The 21,705-nt window shown below is 39.1% G+C and overlaps 4 protein-coding genes across 5 annotated transcripts in view; all 4 read right to left on the bottom strand.

The window, feature by feature from the left end:
* Nucleotides 1-9,245, bottom strand: part of LOC139971606 (guanine nucleotide exchange factor for Rab-3A-like) — a 29,120-nt gene extending 19,875 nt beyond the window's left edge. Inside the window, exon 1 of one of the 2 annotated variants that reach the window (XM_071978243.1) lies at nt 9,086-9,245. Coding sequence is in view for 1 of the 2 variants with exons in the window: in XM_071978234.1 (XP_071834335.1) it covers nt 538-610 (73 nt within the window). In the remaining variant the exon portion in view is untranslated. Of the gene's footprint in view, nt 1-537; nt 680-9,085 lie in introns of those variants that run through there. The other variant, XM_071978234.1, reaches the window with a different exon arrangement.
* Nucleotides 9,246-12,200: 2,955 nt separating this feature from the next.
* LOC139971598 (uncharacterized) lies at nt 12,201-14,589 on the bottom strand. The gene is made up of 6 exons (XM_071978223.1): nt 14,448-14,589; nt 14,017-14,091; nt 13,643-13,717; nt 13,359-13,388; nt 12,628-12,908; nt 12,201-12,335 (listed from the first exon to the last, which is right to left on the bottom strand). The coding sequence occupies exons 1-5, from the start codon at nt 14,475-14,477 to the stop codon at nt 12,786-12,788; spliced, it is 333 nt and encodes a 110-aa protein (XP_071834324.1). The 5' UTR covers nt 14,478-14,589; the 3' UTR covers nt 12,201-12,335; nt 12,628-12,785.
* LOC139972278 (uncharacterized) lies at nt 14,506-17,941 on the bottom strand. Its single transcript, XM_071979188.1, has 9 exons — nt 17,753-17,941; nt 17,503-17,568; nt 17,082-17,162; nt 16,617-16,886; nt 16,412-16,536; nt 16,066-16,195; nt 15,399-15,537; nt 14,995-15,145; nt 14,506-14,634 (listed from the first exon to the last, which is right to left on the bottom strand). Exons 1-9 carry the CDS (start codon nt 17,939-17,941, stop codon nt 14,583-14,585), a joined length of 1,203 nt encoding a protein of 400 aa, XP_071835289.1. The 3' UTR covers nt 14,506-14,582.
* A 10-nt stretch (nt 17,942-17,951) lies between these two features.
* Nucleotides 17,952-21,662, bottom strand: LOC139971588 (uncharacterized). Its single transcript, XM_071978211.1, has 3 exons — nt 21,428-21,662; nt 18,667-18,978; nt 17,952-18,252 (listed from the first exon to the last, which is right to left on the bottom strand). The coding sequence occupies exons 2-3, from the start codon at nt 18,957-18,959 to the stop codon at nt 18,189-18,191; spliced, it is 357 nt and encodes a 118-aa protein (XP_071834312.1). The 5' UTR covers nt 18,960-18,978; nt 21,428-21,662; the 3' UTR covers nt 17,952-18,188.
* Nucleotides 21,663-21,705: the final 43 nt, after the last annotated feature.

Below are 21,705 nucleotides of genomic sequence, written 5' to 3'. Positions count from 1 at the left end.
ATATATACTGCACTGTACATTACACAAACTAAACATTGTACAATACACAATACATTGGTATAGGTAGCCTACTGTAGGTAGAACCAACCATATACACTGCACTGTACATTACACATTAAACTAAACATTGTACAGTACCTTGGTATAGGTACAGTACAGTACTGTAGGTAATACAGTAACTAACCATATATACTGCACTGTATAATACACAAACTTAACATTGTACATTGCACATTACCTTAGTATAGGTACAGTAGGTACTACAGTAACTACCATATATACTGCACTGTACATTACACAAACTAAACATTGTACATTGCACAGTACCTTGGTATAGTTACAGTACAGTAGGTACTACAGTAACTAACCATATATACTGCACTGTACATCACACAAACTAAACATTGTACAATACACAGTACCTTAGTACAGGTAGGTACTACAGTACTGTAGCTAACCATATATGCACTACGCTGTAAATTACACATTACCTTGTCGTTCCGCCCAGATTCTTATATGCAAATGAAACAAACTTACCCGTACAACAAAAGGTTGCTTTCTTTGAAAGAGAGTTTGATGGCGACAAGAAATATTGCTTTAAAGTAATCATGTTGAATGCAGGCTCTGTATTAATAATCAAGACTGTGTTAATGTATGATTGCTGGTGGTGCTAGGTACGTCCTGATGCATTACATAACACAATACTACAGTTTCTCTATCTACTGTATGCTCAGCAGACAGGAAACATCTGCTTTTTGAAATACTTCCTCATTACTTTGAATCAAATCATTCGGGCTATGCAGGTCGATGAGTAATATGACGTTTTCAATATTTTCATAAATTGACTGCTTTCACCAGTATTACCTTGCATTTTTTGTATGGCAAGATCGACAATACTTTACATTCATAAAAAGGAACTAGATTGTTATCAATACAAATTTATCAGAGACCTGTCTGTATTAAATAAAGCAACAATTGTCATTTAGTTCCCTTGTGAATAATATGCATGTTTTAATAATCAAATCTGTGTAGTACTGAATTTTTTTTTAACTTTTGACACAGCACAACTGGTTTACTGTACTATGAATATTCACGTTAATATGGTATTCTAGCTTCATTGACTGCAATCTTACTGTGTTTGGGGATATTTGATAACATTTTTGGCCAGAAAAAGAGATCTGCTATGTACAAATTACATTAATGTAAGCAAACGACAGGATGACAAAATCTTATCATCCAGATCCACCTCTTGTATTTGTCTTGAATATCATCAAAACATACAGTACAGAAATGTAGAATATGCAAACAGGGTGATAAAACTAAAATATAGTGTGGATGCCTTAATCTGCATCATAATAATACCTGTATAATATCCAGTGGCTACAGTACTTCTGGTTACCAGCAGCTCCCTCCTAGTCCTACTACTAACTAGGCTTACATAAGAATATCCAGTGGTTACTTCTGGTTACCAGCAGCTCCTTCCTACTACTAACTACGCATACATAATAATACCTGTATAATATCCAGTGGTTACTTCTGGTTACCAGCAGCTCCCTCCTACTACTAACTAGGCATACATAATAATAACTGTATAATATCCAGTGGTTACTTCTGGTTACCAGCAGCTCCCTCCTACTACTAACTAGGCATACATAATAATAACTGTATAATATCCAGTGGTTACTTCTGGTTACCAGCAGCTACCTCCTACCACTAAATAGGCATACATAATAATACCTGTATAACATCCAGTGGTTACTTCTGGTTACCAGCAGCTCCCTACTACTACTAACTAGGCAAACATAATAATACCTGTATAATATCCAGTGGTTACTTCTGGTTACCAGCAACTCCCTGCTACTACTAATTAGGCATGTACATAATTATACCTGTATAATATCCAGTGGTTACTTCTGGTTACCAGCAGCTCCCTCCTACTACTAACTAGGCATACATAATAATACCTGTATAATATCCAGTGGTTACTTCTGGTTACCAGCAGCTCCCTCCTACTACTAACTAGGCATACATAATAATACCTGTATAATATCCAGTGGTTACTTCTGGTTACCAGCAGCTCCTTCCTACTACTAACTAGGCATACATAATAATACGTGTACAATATCCAGTGGTTACTTCTGGTTACCAGCAGCTCCCTCCTACAAGGTTGTGCAGTACACAGTAAGTGCTGCACACATAAGTACCCTCAAGAGCTCATACTGTTTGATTGCACTCTTAGTATAACTAGAGTGTACATGTATGCCTACCAGTAACTTTGAACTTTTAATAATGTATTACAGTAGTGGCAGTATTTAGCAGGCTTTTTACTGTTGAATGTAGTAAAAACATCATGAAAATGTCTATAATTACAAGGCTTGTTCAACCATACTGTTCTGTCTTCGATGCAAGGTTGGACATTTGGGGAGAGAGGGTGGGGGTGGGTGGGTGGGGGGATGTAGGAGTGCTGAAATTGCACAGTCTGTAGCATGGCATCATTAGCCATAAGAAATTACATTCAACTGTAATTGTACTAAAAGTACTACATGCTGAAACAACTACTTTTCCTGACCTCAAGAATCAAACAGTTCCTTGAATGTAGGAAGTGCCCAATGGATCATTTTAATAGGCTATAAAATATCCCAACCTGAGTTTGGTTACAACAGGCTTGAGAGTGATTAAACACTTGATTGGTTGTGAAATATATACTTAGTGCAGGTTCCCTTTTTAGCATAGTTGGCAGCCAAAAGCTTAGCTTCAGGCTTTTTGTCCCTTTTGTTGTAGCAATCGGAGCTGACATTAGTGAACTGTATATTTTAACTGGCCGTGCAACATGCTAGGCTACATTACTGTATGTGATTTGTAGCATTGCTCCATACACTACTGTTGATGTTCTTGACTGGTTTTAGTATCAACCTAACTGAGACATGCTTATAAATATTACTTTACATAACACTCTACATCCTCACACCCCTCCAACCTCACACCCCTCTATCCTAACACCCCTCCATCCTAACACCCCTCCATCCTAACACCCCTCCATCCTCACATCCCTCCATCCTCACATCCCTCCATCCTCACACCCCTCCATCCTCTCATCCCTCCATCCTCACACCCCTCTATCCTAACACCCCTCCATCCTCACACCCCTCCATCCTCTCATCCCTCCATCCTCACAACCCTCCATCCTCATTCCCCTCCATCCTCACATCCCTCCATCCTCACATCCCTCCATCCTCACATCCCTCCTACCTTACACCCTTCCATACTAACATCTTCTCCCAACCCCCCCCCCCTTCCTCCACCATCTAACCCCATCTTATTTTAAACCCAGAGAGAGAAATGAAGCAGAAAGAAGCATCACTCCAGTATTCGTGAACATTCAGTAAAGAAGTACCTTAAAGCAGACCCTAGGCAGCAAGATGCATGCTGGGAAGGAAAACGGCTCTTAATCGACCATACACTGATTTCATGTCAGGTGGCTATGCAATACACAGTCATTATATAGCTCATTTTAGAGTTTTTTTACAATTTGCAATCCATTTGAAAGATGGTAAACAAAAAGAAAATGTTACCATCATTCATAAAATGTTATTGCATGAAGTCATGAATGCATAACATTGCATAACATGCAATAACATGCTATGTTATTGCATGAAGTCATGTTCAATAGTTCCATCAAGTGTGTTCCATCAAATGATATTAGTTATTGAGACATTGAGAGAACTTTGAAACCATGTTGGCATAGATCAAGCAATTTTTGGGCTTAAGTTTTATATTGTGCCCACAGACACTATTATTAAGATGGTCCATCTTTATTCCTAAAACCTTGAAGACAGCCTATACTTAGACATGTTGTTCACACACAGTAAATGTACCACTAATATAGAGACTACATACAGATACTGTGAGCACTATGTAGTAATACTGTGGAGGTACACTTAGACTACACAGAGACTACACACACACAACCACGAACTTTATACAGTATATGTATATACTATCAATACAGGAAACAAACCTTGTAGTCGTTTCAAAAACGATTAATTTACCTTAAGTAGTAATTGATGGAGTGTCCTAGACCTATTTCACAAGTTTACAGCCTTGTTATGAAGTCACTTATCAACTGTTTCTAGCACTTCAGTTATATTAAAATGATTGCCTATCACATAACTAATTATCATCCTTGAGTGTTATATGAACCATATCTATTTGAAAGGGAAGTAGTTTCACTTTCCAAACAATTGTCAAATTCTTCTACAAACGTACAGGAAAACCTTTTCCAACAGGATTTCCCGATCTTTTCCCATGGTTCTTTTCCGTGAAATACATGAATGCTGTTGAAACTAAAACTGATGCATTAATACTATACTGTACATCGCAGGATTGAAGTGTGCTTTCCATTAGCTAAATATTATAAACCATCAAACCCTTTAATTTGGGGATTATGATCAAATTTAAGGACTGAGATGAATTATAAGACAGTAAATGGCAACCTATTTATATTTTCCCCTATTCTACACCTAAATATTGATGGAAAAATCTGTTCATTTTTTGGGCTGAAAAAAATTCTGTTTATTTTTTTTTCTCAAAAATTAGGTAAAACTGATAAAATAATCAACTATAGCAAGTACAGTACTTTACAATGAAGCCACAATGCCACAACCAATGAAAGTCCGCGATTTTTGTCCATTTCTGTCAATTACCTTCACTCAATTGAACCTATTTTATCTCGTCAAACAATAAAATGGAATTTTTGTGCCTTGCACTTCATGAATGTTTACCTATAGTACTGTACATACATAGTAATGAACATGTACATACATACAGTAGTATTAATAGCAAATATTTACTGGGTAATGTGTGTTACTTGTCAAAAGTCAACAAGTGCATGCTGACATTTTATCATGTCACAAGGTTGATATTAAAAATACAATAGTTAATGTCAGACAGGGACAATTAGAAGAATGTTTTCCAATAAATTATCCAGAAGATTCTGTGCTGTGGCCGAGTGGATAAAGGCAGTGGCATTTGAAGCAATGACGCTTAAGCAATCGGGAGGTTCCGGGTTCGATCCCCGGCCGGGTCATAGTGTGTTTGGTTTTCATCCAATCGCAATCTATGGTTTTCCCATGTGAAATGACTTTCTAAATTGAAAAGATTCCTAATTAGAGTTAAAATGTAGAGTTGGAAGCCACCCGACGTGTAAGTTGTAATTCATAAGCCCTTGCAGGTTTCTCCCACATTTGTGGTTGCTTAAGTGTCGTACAAATAACTGCTGATTGTTATTATTATTATTGTTGTTGTTTGACAATGGGGCTTCCACTGGTAGGATCTCAAAATCTCATAAATTTGCCAAATTCTTGAACATGGTTCATATAAACAGAGTAAAGGCGATGTATTCTAGATGGACGTGGACGTCAGAGGAGAAATTGGTCCGACAACGTGAAGGACTGGACCGGCTTGGACATGCCAGACCTGCTCGCCACTGCTGCTAACAGATCTGCATGGAGGACGATGTCAGCTGCAACCGTTATGTCCCCCCGACGACTTCACAGTCATGGGACTGAGTGAGTGAGTAATTCTAGATGGAGTTGTAGGATTCCCTCTCGTTGTAAGAGATAACTCTACGATCTTGAAAATGATGGGACTATAACTACACTCTGCGAACCAGAGTCAGATTAAATTCCAAAAATCATATGTTAAAGTGACATCTAGTAAAAACAATAAACATAGGTGGCTAGAAATATGTAAAGTCTGCATTATTGCAACAGAGGAAATTTGTTACAGTGAAGAAGAAAAAAAACGGCTGAAGCAAAAAAATTGTTGTACAGTGCTGTGCTATGTGTGTACATGTATACAGTATGAATGTACAATATATGTTGCATTAAAGTATTAATATTTGTAGAGACTAGAGACACTGGCCATCAGACATTCACAAAATGGTTTCAATCATTAATTTTTCTCATGAAAACTAGGCAACCTAAAAAATACTGGTCAATTTGGTGCTTTATATATTACTACACAGTAAAGGTAGAATCATGCGCAAAGTGTTAGGTCATATTAAATGTGGTCATTACCAGGGTTCTATTTAATCCATTGTTCGCAAACAGATCAAGAATCCCCTAAAAGTGAACCTTGAGTGGTTTTATTTGCATGACTTGCAACGAGCAAACAAACAAGTTCAGTATCGAACTAGACTGTACAGTAGCATGTATACTCAAATCTAGACAAACACCATAATACTCATGATAATGAATGTCTGTACCATTACTCATAATATTCACACAATACAGGTTGAAGGTTGAATTGTCAACAAACCAAACAATGATCTGTTTGCTTTATAAGACTGAATTGACAAGACAACTGTAAGTCAAAGGGGTAACGCATACAGTAAAGGCTTGAGGTTTCACCACATTGGCAGACTATTGACCTGTCAAATTTTGTCAATGTCATTTATATTTAATGCAACAGGAAACAATAGATCTGATATGCATAGCATATAGCATATAAACAATATAATAACATATATACTGTAGTTATATAGCAAGATGGTCAACTTTCTGCTATACAATTGCACACACACACAGTACATGTATATGTTATAGTCAGTTTTCATACCTGTACCCAAAGATATTTTAAGTTACATTCAAAACCTTTGTTGTACAGTAGACTCTCACCTATGTGTTCATGTTTCTCTGCTCACATAGCCTAAACATCTTATGTTTTACAGTAGACACTCGTACATATGCGTTCATGTTTCTCTGCTCACATAGCCGAAAAACCTTTGTTGTACAGTAGACTCTCACCTATGTGTTCATGTTTCTCTGCTCACAAGGACGAAAAAACCTTTGCAATACAGTAGACCCTCACCTATGCGTTCACATTTCTCTGCTCACATAGCCTAAACATCTTATGTCGTACAGTAAACACTCGTACCTATGCGTTCATGTTCATATGCTCACATAGCCGAAAAACCTTTGTTGTACAGTAGACTCTCACCTATGTGTTCATGTTTCTCTGCTCACTTAGCCTAAACATCTTATGCTGTACAGTAGACTCTCACCTATGTGTTCATATTTCTCTGCTCACATAGCCTAAACATCTTATGTTGTACAGTAGACTCTCACCTACGTGTTCATGTTTATCTGCTCACATAGCCTAAATACTACAGTACTGATTGTTTCAGAATTCTCCAGAAAAAAAACTGTACTAGTAATAATGTCCCCCGAACTGATAATTTATTGTCTCAAATGGAAGGTAAATGGGGAACTAAGAACAAATACATGACATTCCCATTGCATATATACCAATGGACTAGTCACAGTACCACTTACTGTGCATTGCACACTTACTGTGTATCTTTCACCACACTATTGATCAGAACTAATGGCCAGACACGGCCAAACTGACACTGTGCAAATATGCAGTGCAAGGAAAATATAACGTTCAAATATTGAATATATTAAAACTTTGTCTAAACTTTGTACATGAGATAAGTGCATTTTGTGAAGGCACATGAACGAAAAGGTCTACTCAATTGTGCAAGCTTGTAGCAAACACTATCCCTTTGTGTTATTGTATACAGATTCCTTACATCCCTGTTCCTTCACGACATTCAGTTTTTTATCTTTGTCCGAAACTACAGTAGTATATCAATTTGGTGTGAAAATACTCAGTTCTTTTTAATTAGAATAATTTAGAAAATTATAGTTAGCGACAAGCATCATAAGCAGAATGTGCAATTAGCTCTCATCGGTCCAATGGCTAAGTTGAGTGGCATTCCCAACGGCAGAAGTTGGAACCAAAAAAAACTTGCAGCGATGTAATTGTTTGAACTGTCATCAAGAAAGTCCCCTTGATTTAAAGATTCATCCAGTTTTCTTAAACAATTATCTCACCTGTAGATGATCACGTTTCAAGAACTCCAATGCGTGGCTTCCTAACTCATAGATTCATTTAACTAAACTGAGATAATTCAGAGGCTTAAAACTAACACTAGAGAAACATATCTTCCAAAACATTCAGATTATTGCAATATTATTTAGTGAAGTAGCCATACAGTAAGCAAAAGGCCTTTCCAATGTTATGAACTCTAAACTTATTTTGAAAGGGAAAGGTTGGATTATAACCTCACAGCACCTCACACTTTGGGAAAGTAATGGTGGCCAAGTCTGCTTGGCAAATCAACAATTTCATCAGTCAATCTTTGTTGATAAATTACATTCCATTGTCCAATTATTCTTGTATATTAAGTAGGAACAAGTTGGAAGTGCCTATGGTCACACGATTGAATATGTTAAGGTGGCATACTGGCTGTGCTAAACATACAGTAACCTTGACGGGACCATTGCATGCCAACAACATGCAGGAAATGATGAACACAAAACAGCCCCTAAGTTTAATGATACCAAGAATTGATAAGGGAACACATACTGTAAGAATTGAAAAAGAACAACAAAAATTACGTGACAGCAATTATAAGAAACACAAATAATGATATGAAGAATATCTATAGTCCCAAACAGGCATTGCTATATAATATTACTAATGGGAATAGCTTTTATGTAGTTATATAGGCCTAACTTCCTTGTCATTTAGCCTTTAAAGAAGATCCTGCTAGGATGGAAACGTCAGGCCAACTTACTTTTACACAGGCCTAACTTCCCTATAAAGCAAGTTACAAACTTTGGACTTGATCCATTGTACTATTGTAGCCTAGTGTAGGCTAGCTACCTAGGCTACTGAGTCTGAGAGGTATGCAATATTGGGCTGCAGTTTGCAAATTAGAATGCCTTACAATTGGGGCTCAATTTTCAATGTTTTTGTTGATATTTTTCTATTCATTCTTCAATTTACTTCACAATATTGAACCAACTTAATGAAGTTTAATTGTTTCTACTTCAAGTGAAACGATTTGATCAAGTCCAGAGCAACTCCCCTAAGACCTTCGTCTGGTGTTGTACAGCTGTTAGATGCTGAAATGGGTACCTAGCGTACCGACTGGTACCAGGACAGCAGAAAGCTCGAAAGAGAAAACCAAAACCATTAAAAATCTCATGGAATGAAGAAATGAAACAACACTTACAATTTTCAAGTTAACACAAGCAAACGGAGGGCAAACAGCTGGCCTGCGTACCAATAGTATATGTAGTTACAGTTGTTCCGAGGTTCCTCGAATCTGACACTTACCGACACTGCCAATTCTATTTACGTTCGACCAGATTTCGATCGTAGTTACAGCTGATATATAAGTGATGGCGTGCTTACGAAATAGTACTCTGAGCGGTATACGACTCTGATAGTACCATAGTGTTTTTTTCTAGTTCCTACAAATGGTGGCGTGCTTACGAAATAGTACATCAGCGTTCCTTTATAGTTCCCATAAAGCAGGGGTTCCCTAACTGGGGTGCATGAACTCCAGGGGGTGCGTGAGTCCATCCCAGGGGGTTCGTGAGACGTTTCTGAAAGTCAAAATTAGAGTAATTTTTTTTAAACTTAAATCTGATATATCATATAATTTAGTAATGTACAACAGTCGTACCAATATTGACAAACTGGATACCATAACAGAACTTCTGAATGGAACATATATCGCCCTCCTGAAACTTATTTATAAAAGCAAATATATTAAATAACAGAATATCACAACGCAATTTAGTATCAACATCTACAGGACCAAAAAAGAATAAAGAATTCAACCTTAAAGAATTATTTTTAAGTGTACTAGTGGTAAGCCGTGCGATGTTGGGCCCAAAATTTGAAAGTACATGTATTAAATATCAGTTCGCAAATGTTTTGGTAAGGTATAGTAAAAATGTGTAATGTGCATGCACATTAGATATTTCTACTATATTCAAATCCAGTTGAGTTCTGTGTTTATATTTTGCGTGTGTCTTACTCTCTGTATAGGTCTCCGTACCAGAACAGAGATAACTGATCACGCTGGAAAGTTACTCTCACTGCTAGTCCAGTTTTGGCCACTTATTTCCTATTTGATCGACATAACCCCCTCACATACAGTTATTCCAGATATGCAGATAAAGATTTATCTGGCCATATATAGAGCCAGATATAACTGGATTATCTGGATTTTCTTTATATCAACCAGATAAAGTTGTATCTGGCCCAGATATGGGATTTCGGTAAGGGAACACATCATACAAGCGGGGGCTGATGATTATAGGATGAAAAAGCTTGCTTGACAAGGTTCCTGTGGGCAAGCTCAATGCATATAAAAATACAATTTCTTTTAATTGAACAAACTGATAGGCCGTGGAAGACGGGCACATATGTTGGAAGCTTAGCATCAATACAGATGTAAGCGGGGGCTGGGGGTTGCCGTGAACATACAATGCATATTCTGCGACACAAATTGACCAGCCAACAATTGTGGAACTTTTGGCTCTGTGGCCAACAATTGTGGAACTTCGGACCTTCGCTTTTAGGCGGGGAAATGTATTGCGGGTGCGGCAGAATCCTTTTCGTATTGAATTGACACGTCGATTTCATACACCCTTATCATTGACTGGAAGGACTACTTAAAGGGTATAGCCTACCGAGGGGCGGTAGATTAGTCTTTGCCTAATCTCTTACGTGTTTTTATATTCTTCTTTTTAATCCCAACATGACTGAAAGCCATTCCCGACCCCTCCCTTTGCAAGAAAGAAAAGAAAAAAAGAAGCACCAAACCCTGCAATCAAAGTAATGTGGGGAGCGGTGGCTCAGTAGGATTAGGAACCCGGTGGCTAGAGTGCTTGTGAGCTAAACAGCACAATCACCGGGAGGGGGTGTATGCGCTTCTCTATCCCTAAAGCAAATCCTGTAGGGGTGGATTTCCACCTGCCCCTTCTCATTACACTCATGAAGAAGGAAAGAGCTCGTCTTATTTACATCATATACTCCATACCTACGTGTAAGTTGAGTATAGATCCCCCTTTATCGTTTGATGATACACCAAAAGTTCTAAAACATATCTTAATTTTGTAGGATCAGTATACACACACTCATACGCAGAACACATCATACAAGCAGGGGCTGGTGATGATAGGGTGAAAAAGCTTGCTTGGCAAGGCTCCTACGGGCTAGCTAAATGTATATAAATATACAATTTCTTTTAATTGGACAAAATGATAGGTGTGGAAGACGGGCACATATTTTGGAAGCTTAATTTAGTATCAATACAGATATTAGCGGGGGCTGGGGGTTGCCGTGATAATACAATGCACATTCTGTGACACAAATCGACCAGCCAACAATTGTGGAACTTTTGGCTCTGTGGTCGACAATTGTGGAACTTTGGACCCTCGCTTTTAGACGGGAAATGTAGAGAGGGTGCGGTAGAATCCATTTCGTATTGAATTTACACGTTGGTTTCATTCACCCTTATCATTGACCACTACAAGGGTAGAGGTTATTGAAGGCCTTGGTATATCAGTTCTCCTCAAAATGAAAAAGATTAAAACTGCACCCCATCCTGCGAACGCAGCATATAATGAGGGAGGGGGTTGGTGGTGGGGTGGGTGGGGGTAGGATTGTAGGGCCCAGGCAGCTAGATAAGGGTGCCCCTCCCAACCCACTGATGCTAGATTTAAACCAGTGATCCCACCAACATTTATACTAAGGGGATATGGGTAATAGGGTGAGGGTGGGTAAGGCAAAGAGAACATATTGGGGCCCAAGTCGACTAATCTAGCTGCTGACAAAATATGGTGCCATCTTGCTCAGAGAGACCTATTAGTGCTCACAAAGTAGTGAATGAAAAGACTATGAAATACCAATAATAAGACAAACTCAATCTTTTCGATGGTAAATATATTATAATACATAAAAAAGCTAATAAAAATAAAAAGCTAGAAATGTTTATACAGATAATGTTATTGAAACAACTCCAGTTGGTTGTGAATGTTGCTTAATTTAAATATACATCATAAATAGTTATTAATATATAATAAGTTATTTAATTATCGTCACCACAGCATGATAATAAAATAAAGTATTATGTACAAACAGTGTGAACAGCATGAACATTACACCAACAAATCAACCATGTAGAATCAGATTCACAACCCTCTGCACCTGCCCACCACCCTGTGGTGAAGAGAGTGAATTTCTCAATTATAATATTTAACAATGTACTAATAGCGTGAACAGCATAATCATCACACCCATAAATAAACCATGTAGAATCAGATAGGTTATAATGTACCATTATTAAAATTAACAACCCCCTGCCCCCGCGGTGGAGATTGAAATATGCAAGCTCCCCACTATCCCCCCTCCTCCAAAAGGAAGAGGACTTCCAATCCGATCCTTGGTGCCTCAGAGTTTGTTGAGTCCTGCAAAAACAAAATGCAAGAAAATGTTATGGAGTTAGAGGGCCATGATACTACTTCATTGTGGATGTATTGGAAGACAGAGTAGGCAATGCAAACCTTAAGCAGCACCATACATTTCAAAGGGGAGGGGGTGGGGAGTACAACAGTTCATTAAGAATACATGGGGGCATCTGTAAGCAAAACAAACAAACATTAGATTGCCACACCGACACCCATCCCTGTAGTTGAGTGACAGCTTGAAATAGTAATAATAACTTTTTAGTGTTGTGCAAAGGAACATTCGCTAACCTACCTATTTAGGATCGCCATGGAAGTTCTTGTCCTCTTCCTTTTCGAGGAGCTTCCTGAGCTTGTCATAAAGCTGCTGCACCGTCCATCCGGCCAGGTGGGCATTCTCCCGATGCATCTTTCTAACTACATCTTTTTTCGTGATTTTTTTATTCGATTTTTTTACAGTTTCTCGATAGAGATGTAGCAGCATAGATACATCGGAGTCCTGAAATATAAGGCCCTGACTCGAGTGGGCGGTGCAGCAACTGGAGGTGCATCCTCGACATCAGTGGTGTAAGTGGGCTGAAAAGAAAAAAATACAGATTAAATTAGTATATTAATCCTTGTAGCTTCAAATCAGAGGTAGCATTATGATATTGGGATTTAAATATCATTATTAAGCAAGGGTTAGCAATGAGACTAAAGATGAATTTGAAAGGGAAGCTAAGAAACTTGACAGAGCTAACAAAGTACACCCATTCAGCAACGAGCCCGAGGTGAAATAACGTCTCCAAAGACTACGTACAATGTGAGAAATAGGGCCAATGCATCCAGATCGAGAACTACTCGACACTCGAATTGGTTTGTCTATAGGGTTTTTGTATTCACGGTGCGGTTAAACAAATTTCAGTCATTGTCAATCCTAGCTCTAACTTATATCTCAATTTATTTCAGTGAATTTGCTTTTGACTCCTATTTTGATATGTCATATCTTTTTATACTGATGTACATATACTTGAAACTTTTACTTACCAGTCTCCTTAGGGGCGTTGGCGGAACAAACTAGAAAATAAATAGAAACGTAAAAAGAGTCGTTAAGAATGTGGCTTTCTAAGAAAGGATACATTCAGTATGTACATATATCATTTAAGTGTATGTTAAACATATTTTGTCAGTGTGCACTTTTTTTTATATTTCGGTCGTGGCAATGACACGTGACAGGACCATTAATGGATTAATGTAACATAATTGACCTCTTAAGGCTTTGGTTGTGTCAGTCCTGTCAATCTCAGGGGGTTATGAAGATAAAAAATTACCTCTGGCAGTTCGTCTTCATCTGAAGACATCTGCCGCTTGGGAGGAGTTCCTGGGTGAGAGGCTGAAGGAGTCGGCTGTAATCAAGGAAAACCAACAACGAGTCAGAGATTATAACGCCAATATTTACATGTCAATCTGTTGAGTCGAACTACAAGTATCGAAGATTCAGTGGCGCAAGACCCCTTTCAGCAAGTGTAAAATGCTCGGCAAGTTTTATCGTAGTGACGTGCCTGCATGAATTTCAAGGGCAAGATTATTCCACATAAAAGCAATAGGGTTGAACTTTTGATCTCGTCTGGCTTAACAAAAACAGTCTCGATCAACGTAATACACGACATTGTGAAAAATAGGATCAGAAATATGACAAACCTACCCGCGGAAGTCCAGAGGGGCCGGCAACATCTGAAAATTTGGCAGCTGGGGTGGCTCGTTGTTGCTGAGTGCGTGTCTGTGTAAGAGAAAAGGAAGTTCAATATTGAGACGCCCATCATTTTTTTCATTCCATTTGCTATCATGCTAAGATTTGCCCCACTCAGAGAGGCTGGAGGGGGAACAGCTTTTCCTAAGGAGCATGCAAAAGGGGTTTTCCAAAATTTAATTCATCAAGATTATTCAAGGTATACATCCACTTATTTGTTAAAAATATATAATGTTTTGCAAAAATTCTTAACCCCCCTAAGATTTCACCTGCCACCAACAGAAGAGAAGGTGGGGGGTGCAGAAAATTTGAGATTGACTGAACGGTCTGCCCAATATGACATATGGAGCCTCGTTCCCAAAGTAAGAGATATGAAGGGAACTTACCTTTGATCTGGCTTGCAATTTTCCTGCCATGGCGATCTATCTCCGGGCGCAAGGCTACCTGAAACTGCTCTGCCGCCAGGTCCGTCCGCTTTGCGGCCTTGGGCTTTACACCGGCGGACCTGGACACAGCCTCGTTTAGTCTGAGGAAGCGACTGCCTTCTTGTCTTCCCGGAGAAGATTTGCAGTCCTGAGTTAGAAAAAAATATGAAAAGATACGTATGCGTAAGAGAAGAACGAATCGATACTTTGGAATGGTGTTAGAGCATTTGGTCGAATACATTTCTATCAATTATACTGAAATTAACAAATTATGTTTTCACACTTCTTCGTGACAGTAAACTGGCCTTTACAACGACAGTGAGGTGATACATATCTGGATTTGCTGTGAATGTTTCCAACTTTCATCCCTTCTTGAGTTTTTATCTTGATGTTTGGACGGCATAGGTGAGCCACTATATAACATATTTCTGACAATTCGAGAAAATCTAGTGTTGTATTCGAATTTTCGACTCAAACTGTGGCCATAATTAAACCGGATAAGACCTACCTCTGTACTGACAGCGGGTCGACCAGACCGGCAATGGAATTAACCTCCAGTCTCTGGAGCAGTATCTCCACTTGCCGGCGGTGCTGCTCTGCCTGCTTTAGGTTGGGGCCAGTACCCCCAACCATGGCGGCCTCGTAGCTCAGGAACCTGTCTGTGTAACAAGAAAAGTTAACTCATAATTAGAATAGGAGGGCCTGTAAACAAGACATTCGTACGAAGATATATTTATTGCTGTCAAAAATCTTTTGTAAAAAGAAATAATGCTTGCTGTATGGACATATCTACCCTTAAAAGCGCAGCTCATCAGTATCTCACAATAACATTAATATGTGATACTTTCGCATTGTGTGAATACCTGCATGGTAGGATGGATAACAAAGAATATCGTAGCATGTAGTTTATACCTAAAACCGCCTTGTCATCCAACTTCTTAGGAATTTTTGAGTGGGCCGAAGGCTTTGCTTTCTCGGGGGAAGGGGGGTCAGTTTCCGGCACGGTAGCCCTGGCTGCCGCCAGCCAAAGCATATATTCTTGGCTGGATTTCTGAGAAAAAGAAAAACAGGAAAGCATGTATTACAATGTCATGTATAACAATACTTAATAATGCTCACCCGACTTGCTAATGCTTGGAACCTTTGACCCTGTGGCCAGCAATTGTGGAACTTCTGGCATGTAGCCGACAATTGTGGAACTTGCGACCTTCATGAATGGCAAAGAACAGACAAAAAATTTTGGCGGGAAACGATGAGATGATGGGCAGGATCCTTTCCCTCTTGAATTTACACATGGTTTCATTCCCCCTATCATGGACTGGAAGCCTGTTGAAGGGGAGTAGGTTAGTCTTCCCCATTTCAGTTGTAATGTATTCAAGACCCCTCCCGAGAAAGTATGGTGAGTCCGATGCTGTTTTAGACCGTGGAGCCTACTAATTCAAAGATGAAGTGGTACCAACCTTTCTGTTTGTTTTGGTATCTCATTTGCATATTACAGAATTTTAAAGACAATTAGTGAAGTCACTAATACGAAATAACGTTTGCAAAAAGCAGATGGATTGGAATAGTGGACACTTACTTCGAAACCATGGCACCTCCTGAGGTGCTGGTCGATCCTCAGGAGTGCCGTTGACGGGCAGCCAGGGACCGGACAATCACGGAGGGTCCTCCCTTCTGCCCCCTTTCCCTTCCCACTCCTTTGGACTTTTCTGTTGAAAGTAAAAATGCACTCACTTAAATAGTGTGTCTATTGATTTATGATTTGTGAAGAAGCCAGACCGATGCACATACATATCCAGTTATTCATTTGCAGTGTTACAATTACTTTTCACGTCTCCTACATCAGCTGATATTTGTTCAAATACTACACCTCGACATAAGCAAGGATAAAATTTGAACCAACTTGTGTCGATAAAAAGACTTACTGGGTGCGGGCTTGGTTCAGGAGTCGGTTGTCCCTGTTCATGGCCACGTTGTGGCTGTCCTTCAGGTGCGTCGCCAGCCGGACGAACATACCCTCACAAAGAGGACATTGCCTTGGTTTCCGTTTCTGTGTTTAAAATGAAAGAGAAATGTTTATTCAGCAGGAAATCAAAGTAGCATAAAGGTAAATGAATGAATTATATTTACCGGTTCCCCAAGGCGAGGACGTTTCGCCCGGCTAGCTAGTCCTGTCCCCTCGTCATCCCCATCCCTGTCCACGTCCGGTCCTTTGTCATCCCCATCCCTGTCCTCTCCTCCTGTCCCCTCGTCATCCCCATCCCTGTCCTCTCCTCCTGTCCCCTCGTCATCCCCATCCCTGTCCTCTCCTCCTGTCCATTCGTCATCGCCATCCCGGTCTTGTTCCATCGCCGCATCGTCCCGGTCATTTCTCTCTTCCTTCACTTCCAGCTCATCAACCTGAGGAATATAAATGTGCAAAGAATATATATATATAAATGATATTTTTATTAGCCAGATATTTGGTTATTCTGAACGTATTGGCATGGAATGTGAGAATCAGCCAAGATTCTGACATAGCTGTTTTTGACCCCTCCACCCTACCAACTGAAATGGCCCATACCCTTATGAGTAAGGCAAATGTGTGCTAAGTACCGATTCGTGGTCGCTGAAAAGAGGCCTGGAAGTGTCGGACTCTGCGGCCTCCGTCCCCAGACTCTTCAGTATGTCCATCGCCTGGAAGGGGAACAATGTGGAATAGCTAACAATTTTGAAATCTATTCAGATTATGAAGACAAATTTGAGTGATAACGACAGTTTTTAATAGCTACGTCTTACGTCTTATGACACACACACACATTTATATATGTATATATAAATATATATATATATATATATATATATGTAGGTTTATATATATAGATATATATAAATATATATATATATTTAAATAAACTTATAAAATATATAAATAAATATTTTAAAAAATTTAAAAAATATATAAATATATATATATACCTAAATATATATAAAGCAATACAATTGAAGAAAAATATCACTCTTTCATTTTACTTACTCTGTCATTTTCTATATCTTCTATCGTCCGGTCCTCAAACGGTCTCTCACCGACGACACAGCCTGTCTGTGAATGATACCATTCATGGATGAGATTAGGAAGCTTGTCAGTCCGAATGGCCCCCTCCCCCAATCAAGAAACTGACTATGCACCTGAACTATGTATAACATATCATTTTACATTAACTTTTGTTTTCAGATTTAAATACAAATGGTGCCTGACTCGGCTAAAGTTAAAAAAGGGCACTCACTGGTAAGTCCGTGTCATCTTCAATGATGGTGAGACCGTCTGAGACCTCTGTCTTTTGTTCCTCCTCCGAGTCCTCAACTTCGTCTTTGTCATTGTCATCATCATCGTCTTCGTCTTCGTCATCGTCTTCGTATTCGTCTTCGTCTTCGTAGGACGTTTGAGAGCTGTCGCTCCCTCTTTCCAGTAACATAATAAAATTTCATTCCATTAACTGAAAGAAAAATAGCATTTTTTTCTGAAACAAGAAAGGGAAGAATTAAGGTACGTAATGTGTGATAAAATATTCATCGAGATGTTGTATAATGTTAAGACAAAGGAACAACAAAACCGAATTTATCCAACAGAATAAATCCTGCGGCAGGATGAATATCAGAATTTCTAGACAGATATAATCTGTATAATGTTTTCTTCAAAACTGCTTTTATTTTGTGAATTCCTTAGTTTTCTTCCCACACTGGCTGCCCCGTCACCACCAAATCTTGTAACTTACCCTGCGTCTTTCTGTGGAAAAAAAGAGAAAGAAAAGTAAGGTTAACATTTTCTGATCTATCATATGCTGAGTCAAAACAATGTAAGTTTCACCTTCATCGAAAGATAATCCACTATGGTTATTGATATCCTACAAAACTTTGAATATCTGGATGGTTAAAGGGAGGGATGTATGCCCTGAATTGGCTGGTTAATTAGATGTGCTCTCTACCCATGACACTATCATAGGAACATGACCAAAACAAAGACACTTTACCCTTTTAACTGAACATTTAACATCATCTTCACCCTCCCTCCCCAACCTACAATTGACCCACCCTTTTTGCCCTGTCCCCCCTCCCCCCTCCCCAAAAAAAATCAATCAATCAATAACTAGCATCTTTCAGCTACAGAAGGTAAGTCAATGTAAAGTGATATCTCACATACCGATAAACTGACCCATCAGCCGTGCTCCCACGAAGGTGATGATGTCGGCCTTGGCCCGGTAGTGCAGGAGCTGCGACGACCACAGACGGCCCTCTGCCATCGTCAGCGACAGCCACAGCCGCACTCCCTCGTCGATAAGGGCAGTGGACCGCCTGCTCCCATATCTGGCCAAGGCCGAGTCCACCATCTCCATGTGGAAGGCGGAGAAGCCCCCTGCTCCACGGGGGAAGCCAGCCGACTGGACCCTCTCCACCTCCTCCAGTACAGTCTTCTCCAATGCACCAGAGGTCCATTGTTCCTTAATGAATGATACTAAGAAAAATAAAACACCATGGATAAAGAGGATACATTGATTTAGTTTATAACTATACAAATAGTGAAAATAACATCAAATTCACACTGAACCATCTGAAAACAAAGCAGAGGGTGTTAGACTTGGGAAAGCTGACCAAAATTCTCAACTTTACCTCTAAAGATGCACACAACCACGGCCAATCAATATGATAAGAATAATGATTATCACATGTTTTCAGCTAACTTAGTGATCACGTATGACAGTATAATACATAAATTACAGTATTAAGATTAAAATATTAAAGTCATAACAAAAACATGACCGAATGAATGTCACTTGGATTGTCTTTTTGGATTTAAAAGGGTTACCCTCTACAACTTGCTCTATACTGGGGGGGGGGGGGGGGGGTAAATGAATGATTTGTGGTGGGCAAGTAGGGTTGAAATCTACCATATTGAAGGATTTCAATATCACACTACATGTTAACAATATGGGTTGAGTAATATTCCCTTCTGTAAAATAAGCACATTATAAGTGGTTTCTCATAATTTAAAGCTTACATTTTAAAGGTTTAAAGTTTACATTTAAAGTTCAATTGCACGTAGTACCATTCTCAGCCATGACTAATGATGAGTTACTCAATACCCATAATCTCTGTTCAGATCACATGTCAGTTGCTAAAATTTCTAGGTGGTACATTCAAAAAGTGGTGGGATGGGGGGGGCGGAGCCAGGGCGCAGTGCTAAAATGTTCCAATGTTTGGTAAAATATTCTTCTTTTATTTAATCATGTTGTTAATCATGTTCAAACGTCACACCAGTAAAGGAACTCACTGTTGACTTCCAGTTTTTATTGATGTCAAGGGATCTGTCTCTTTTGCTTCAGAATCTGGCATAAAGTTCAATTGACTAATTTGTACATCAAATTAAAACAAAGTATGAGATTTTGATTATGCTTACATTCAACAGGTTAGCAATGCAACTGAAGAAAACTGTTACTCTTTCATTTTACTTCTTCTGCTCCCGCTCTGCTCCTGCTCCCGCTCATCTGCTCCCGCAGTCTCAACCCGGCCCAGTCTTAATGGTTAAGTAAAAAGTTTAGCTGAATCTGGCGCTTAAAGGCATTGAAGACTCGGCCCAAACCGTGTGCGGCCATCTGAAAAAGTTAACTTTCTGTTGCTTGCAAGTGACGTTTTGTTCGTGTCGCTATGAAACGTGATACCTTGTAATCTTTAGCTGGACCTGAGATGTCCATTGCTGTATCGTTTATACACTGTGCTGTGCGTATTGACCGCAGCTGTATATGTATACTGACTCAGTGTACACTAGTGTCTAATTACCGAGGGTAGCAAGCTGTGTGTGTACTTTCTGGGATCGATGGTGGTGTCTAACACTTCTGTTAAACCTCAATCGAAACTAGGTCAGATTACCGGACGTTTCTTTTTGCGCGAGTCTTCACACCCTTTAAAGGTTCTGTACAGTGAGCTACGTGTATTGGCTTGCCATGCTCATGTTAATTTGCCCCTCATTGGCCGGCCTGCGCGGAAAGCGATCATCTTTTACATTACCAAATAGACATATTTCTCAAAAAACTTCACATGAGAGTTCTCTGGCATCAGGCTTACTTCTGGGATTGTTTAATAAATATGATGAAATCGTTGAAGTTTGACCCGAAAACTAACTGCAACTCAACGTCAAAAGGTTAACTTATAATGCGGCAATGTTTGCAAGTCTTTGAGAGAGTGTTACATGTCCACACAAAGAATTAGGGCTTAATTTGACTGGATTTTGCATAAATTTCACACATGTGGTAAAGTAAAGAATTACTACAGAGAAGTCTTTTTTGAAGAGATCTAGCAGACTACCTCTAATTCTACAAAAATCATATCCTCAATTGTATGTCCAGGTCCTTGAACAGAACTGCATTCGATACATTTTATTTTTAATACATTTTGTTAATATTTAATACATTTTTAATCAATTTGCTGAATTCACAAGTATGTTTATTGACAAACACTACACTGTTTGTTCACATTTAGCACCTATAGGTTAGGCCAAACAGTTCCACTTCCAGGATAGAACTGCATAGCCACTATAGCACAAATGCTAGTCTCGTAGGCTGTAGGCCTAGTAATTTATATCGTTTTGTTGTAGTGTTGTATTTTCCCTTAATAGGTATTATTAAATTGTTGATTAAGGCCTAACTATTTGTATAGGCTGCGTTTTGTTGTAGGCAGTACAATAGTATAACATAAAGTTGTGACCACTAGGCCTACAGGCTTCTATATAGGGGAAGGGACATAACCCTACTGTTGTATTTTGCTGAAGGGGTACACTATATAGTTTACATACACTAACTACGCCTATTGTAGCTCATACTAGAGGGCAATGGTCTTCCAGGAAAACAACAGTAAAAAGAAAATTAGTGTCCATCTCACACTGACCAAAGACTTAAAGTTTAACTCACATGAAACTGGGTCCAAAAATGTCCTGCCAACTACGCCATCATGGAGTGGAGTTGTAGGTAGGGCGTGGCAGGTTAGCTGTAACTGAAACTCTTAACTTGAATATAAGAGAAAAATATACAACTTGACAGGAAGGAGGTCTGTGTGCAACTGAATATATTTACAGTCACTCTCTTGAGGCTGCATGCTACAGTATGTCCCTATTATTACATAATAGTAGTGAGCACCTGGAAATTAGGGAATGCACTCAGGCATGCATCATTACAATAATACACTTATA

Source organism: Apostichopus japonicus, chromosome 1 (genome assembly GCF_037975245.1).
Source record: "Apostichopus japonicus isolate 1M-3 chromosome 1, ASM3797524v1, whole genome shotgun sequence".
Lineage (NCBI taxonomy): Eukaryota > Metazoa > Echinodermata > Holothuroidea > Aspidochirotida > Stichopodidae > Apostichopus > Apostichopus japonicus.
The sequence above is the reverse complement of the archived record's forward strand: the minus strand, read 5'-3'. Positions and strand labels throughout refer to the sequence as shown.

Excerpts from the sequence above, each read along its gene's own strand:
- LOC139971598 (XM_071978223.1), bottom strand. The coding sequence starts at position 14,477 with ATGGCAGGAAAATTGCAAGCCAGATCAAAG. Across the intron at positions 14,092-14,447 it reads AATTGCAAGCCAGATCAAAG|ACACGCACTCAGCAACAACG; the intron begins GTAAGTTCCCTT and ends TCTCTTACACAG. Across the intron at positions 12,909-13,358 it reads CAACGCCCCTAAGGAGACTG|CCCACTTACACCACTGATGT; the intron begins GTAAGTAAAAGT and ends TTTTCTTTTCAG.
- LOC139972278 (XM_071979188.1), bottom strand. The coding sequence starts at position 17,941 with ATGTTACTGGAAAGAGGGAGCGACAGCTCTCAAACGTCCTACGAAGAC. Across the intron at positions 17,569-17,752 it reads AAGATGACACGGACTTACCA|ACAGGCTGTGTCGTCGGTGA; the intron begins GTGAGTGCCCTT and ends TATCATTCACAG. Across the intron at positions 16,196-16,411 it reads CTGAACCAAGCCCGCACCCA|AAAAGTCCAAAGGAGTGGGA; the intron begins GTAAGTCTTTTT and ends TACTTTCAACAG.
- LOC139971588 (XM_071978211.1), bottom strand. The coding sequence starts at position 18,959 with ATGGACCTCTGGTGCATTGGAGAAGACTGTACTGGAGGAGGTGGAGAG. Across the intron at positions 18,253-18,666 it reads GCTGATGGGTCAGTTTATCG|AAAGACGCAGGGTAAGTTAC; the intron begins GTATGTGAGATA and ends TTTTTTCCACAG.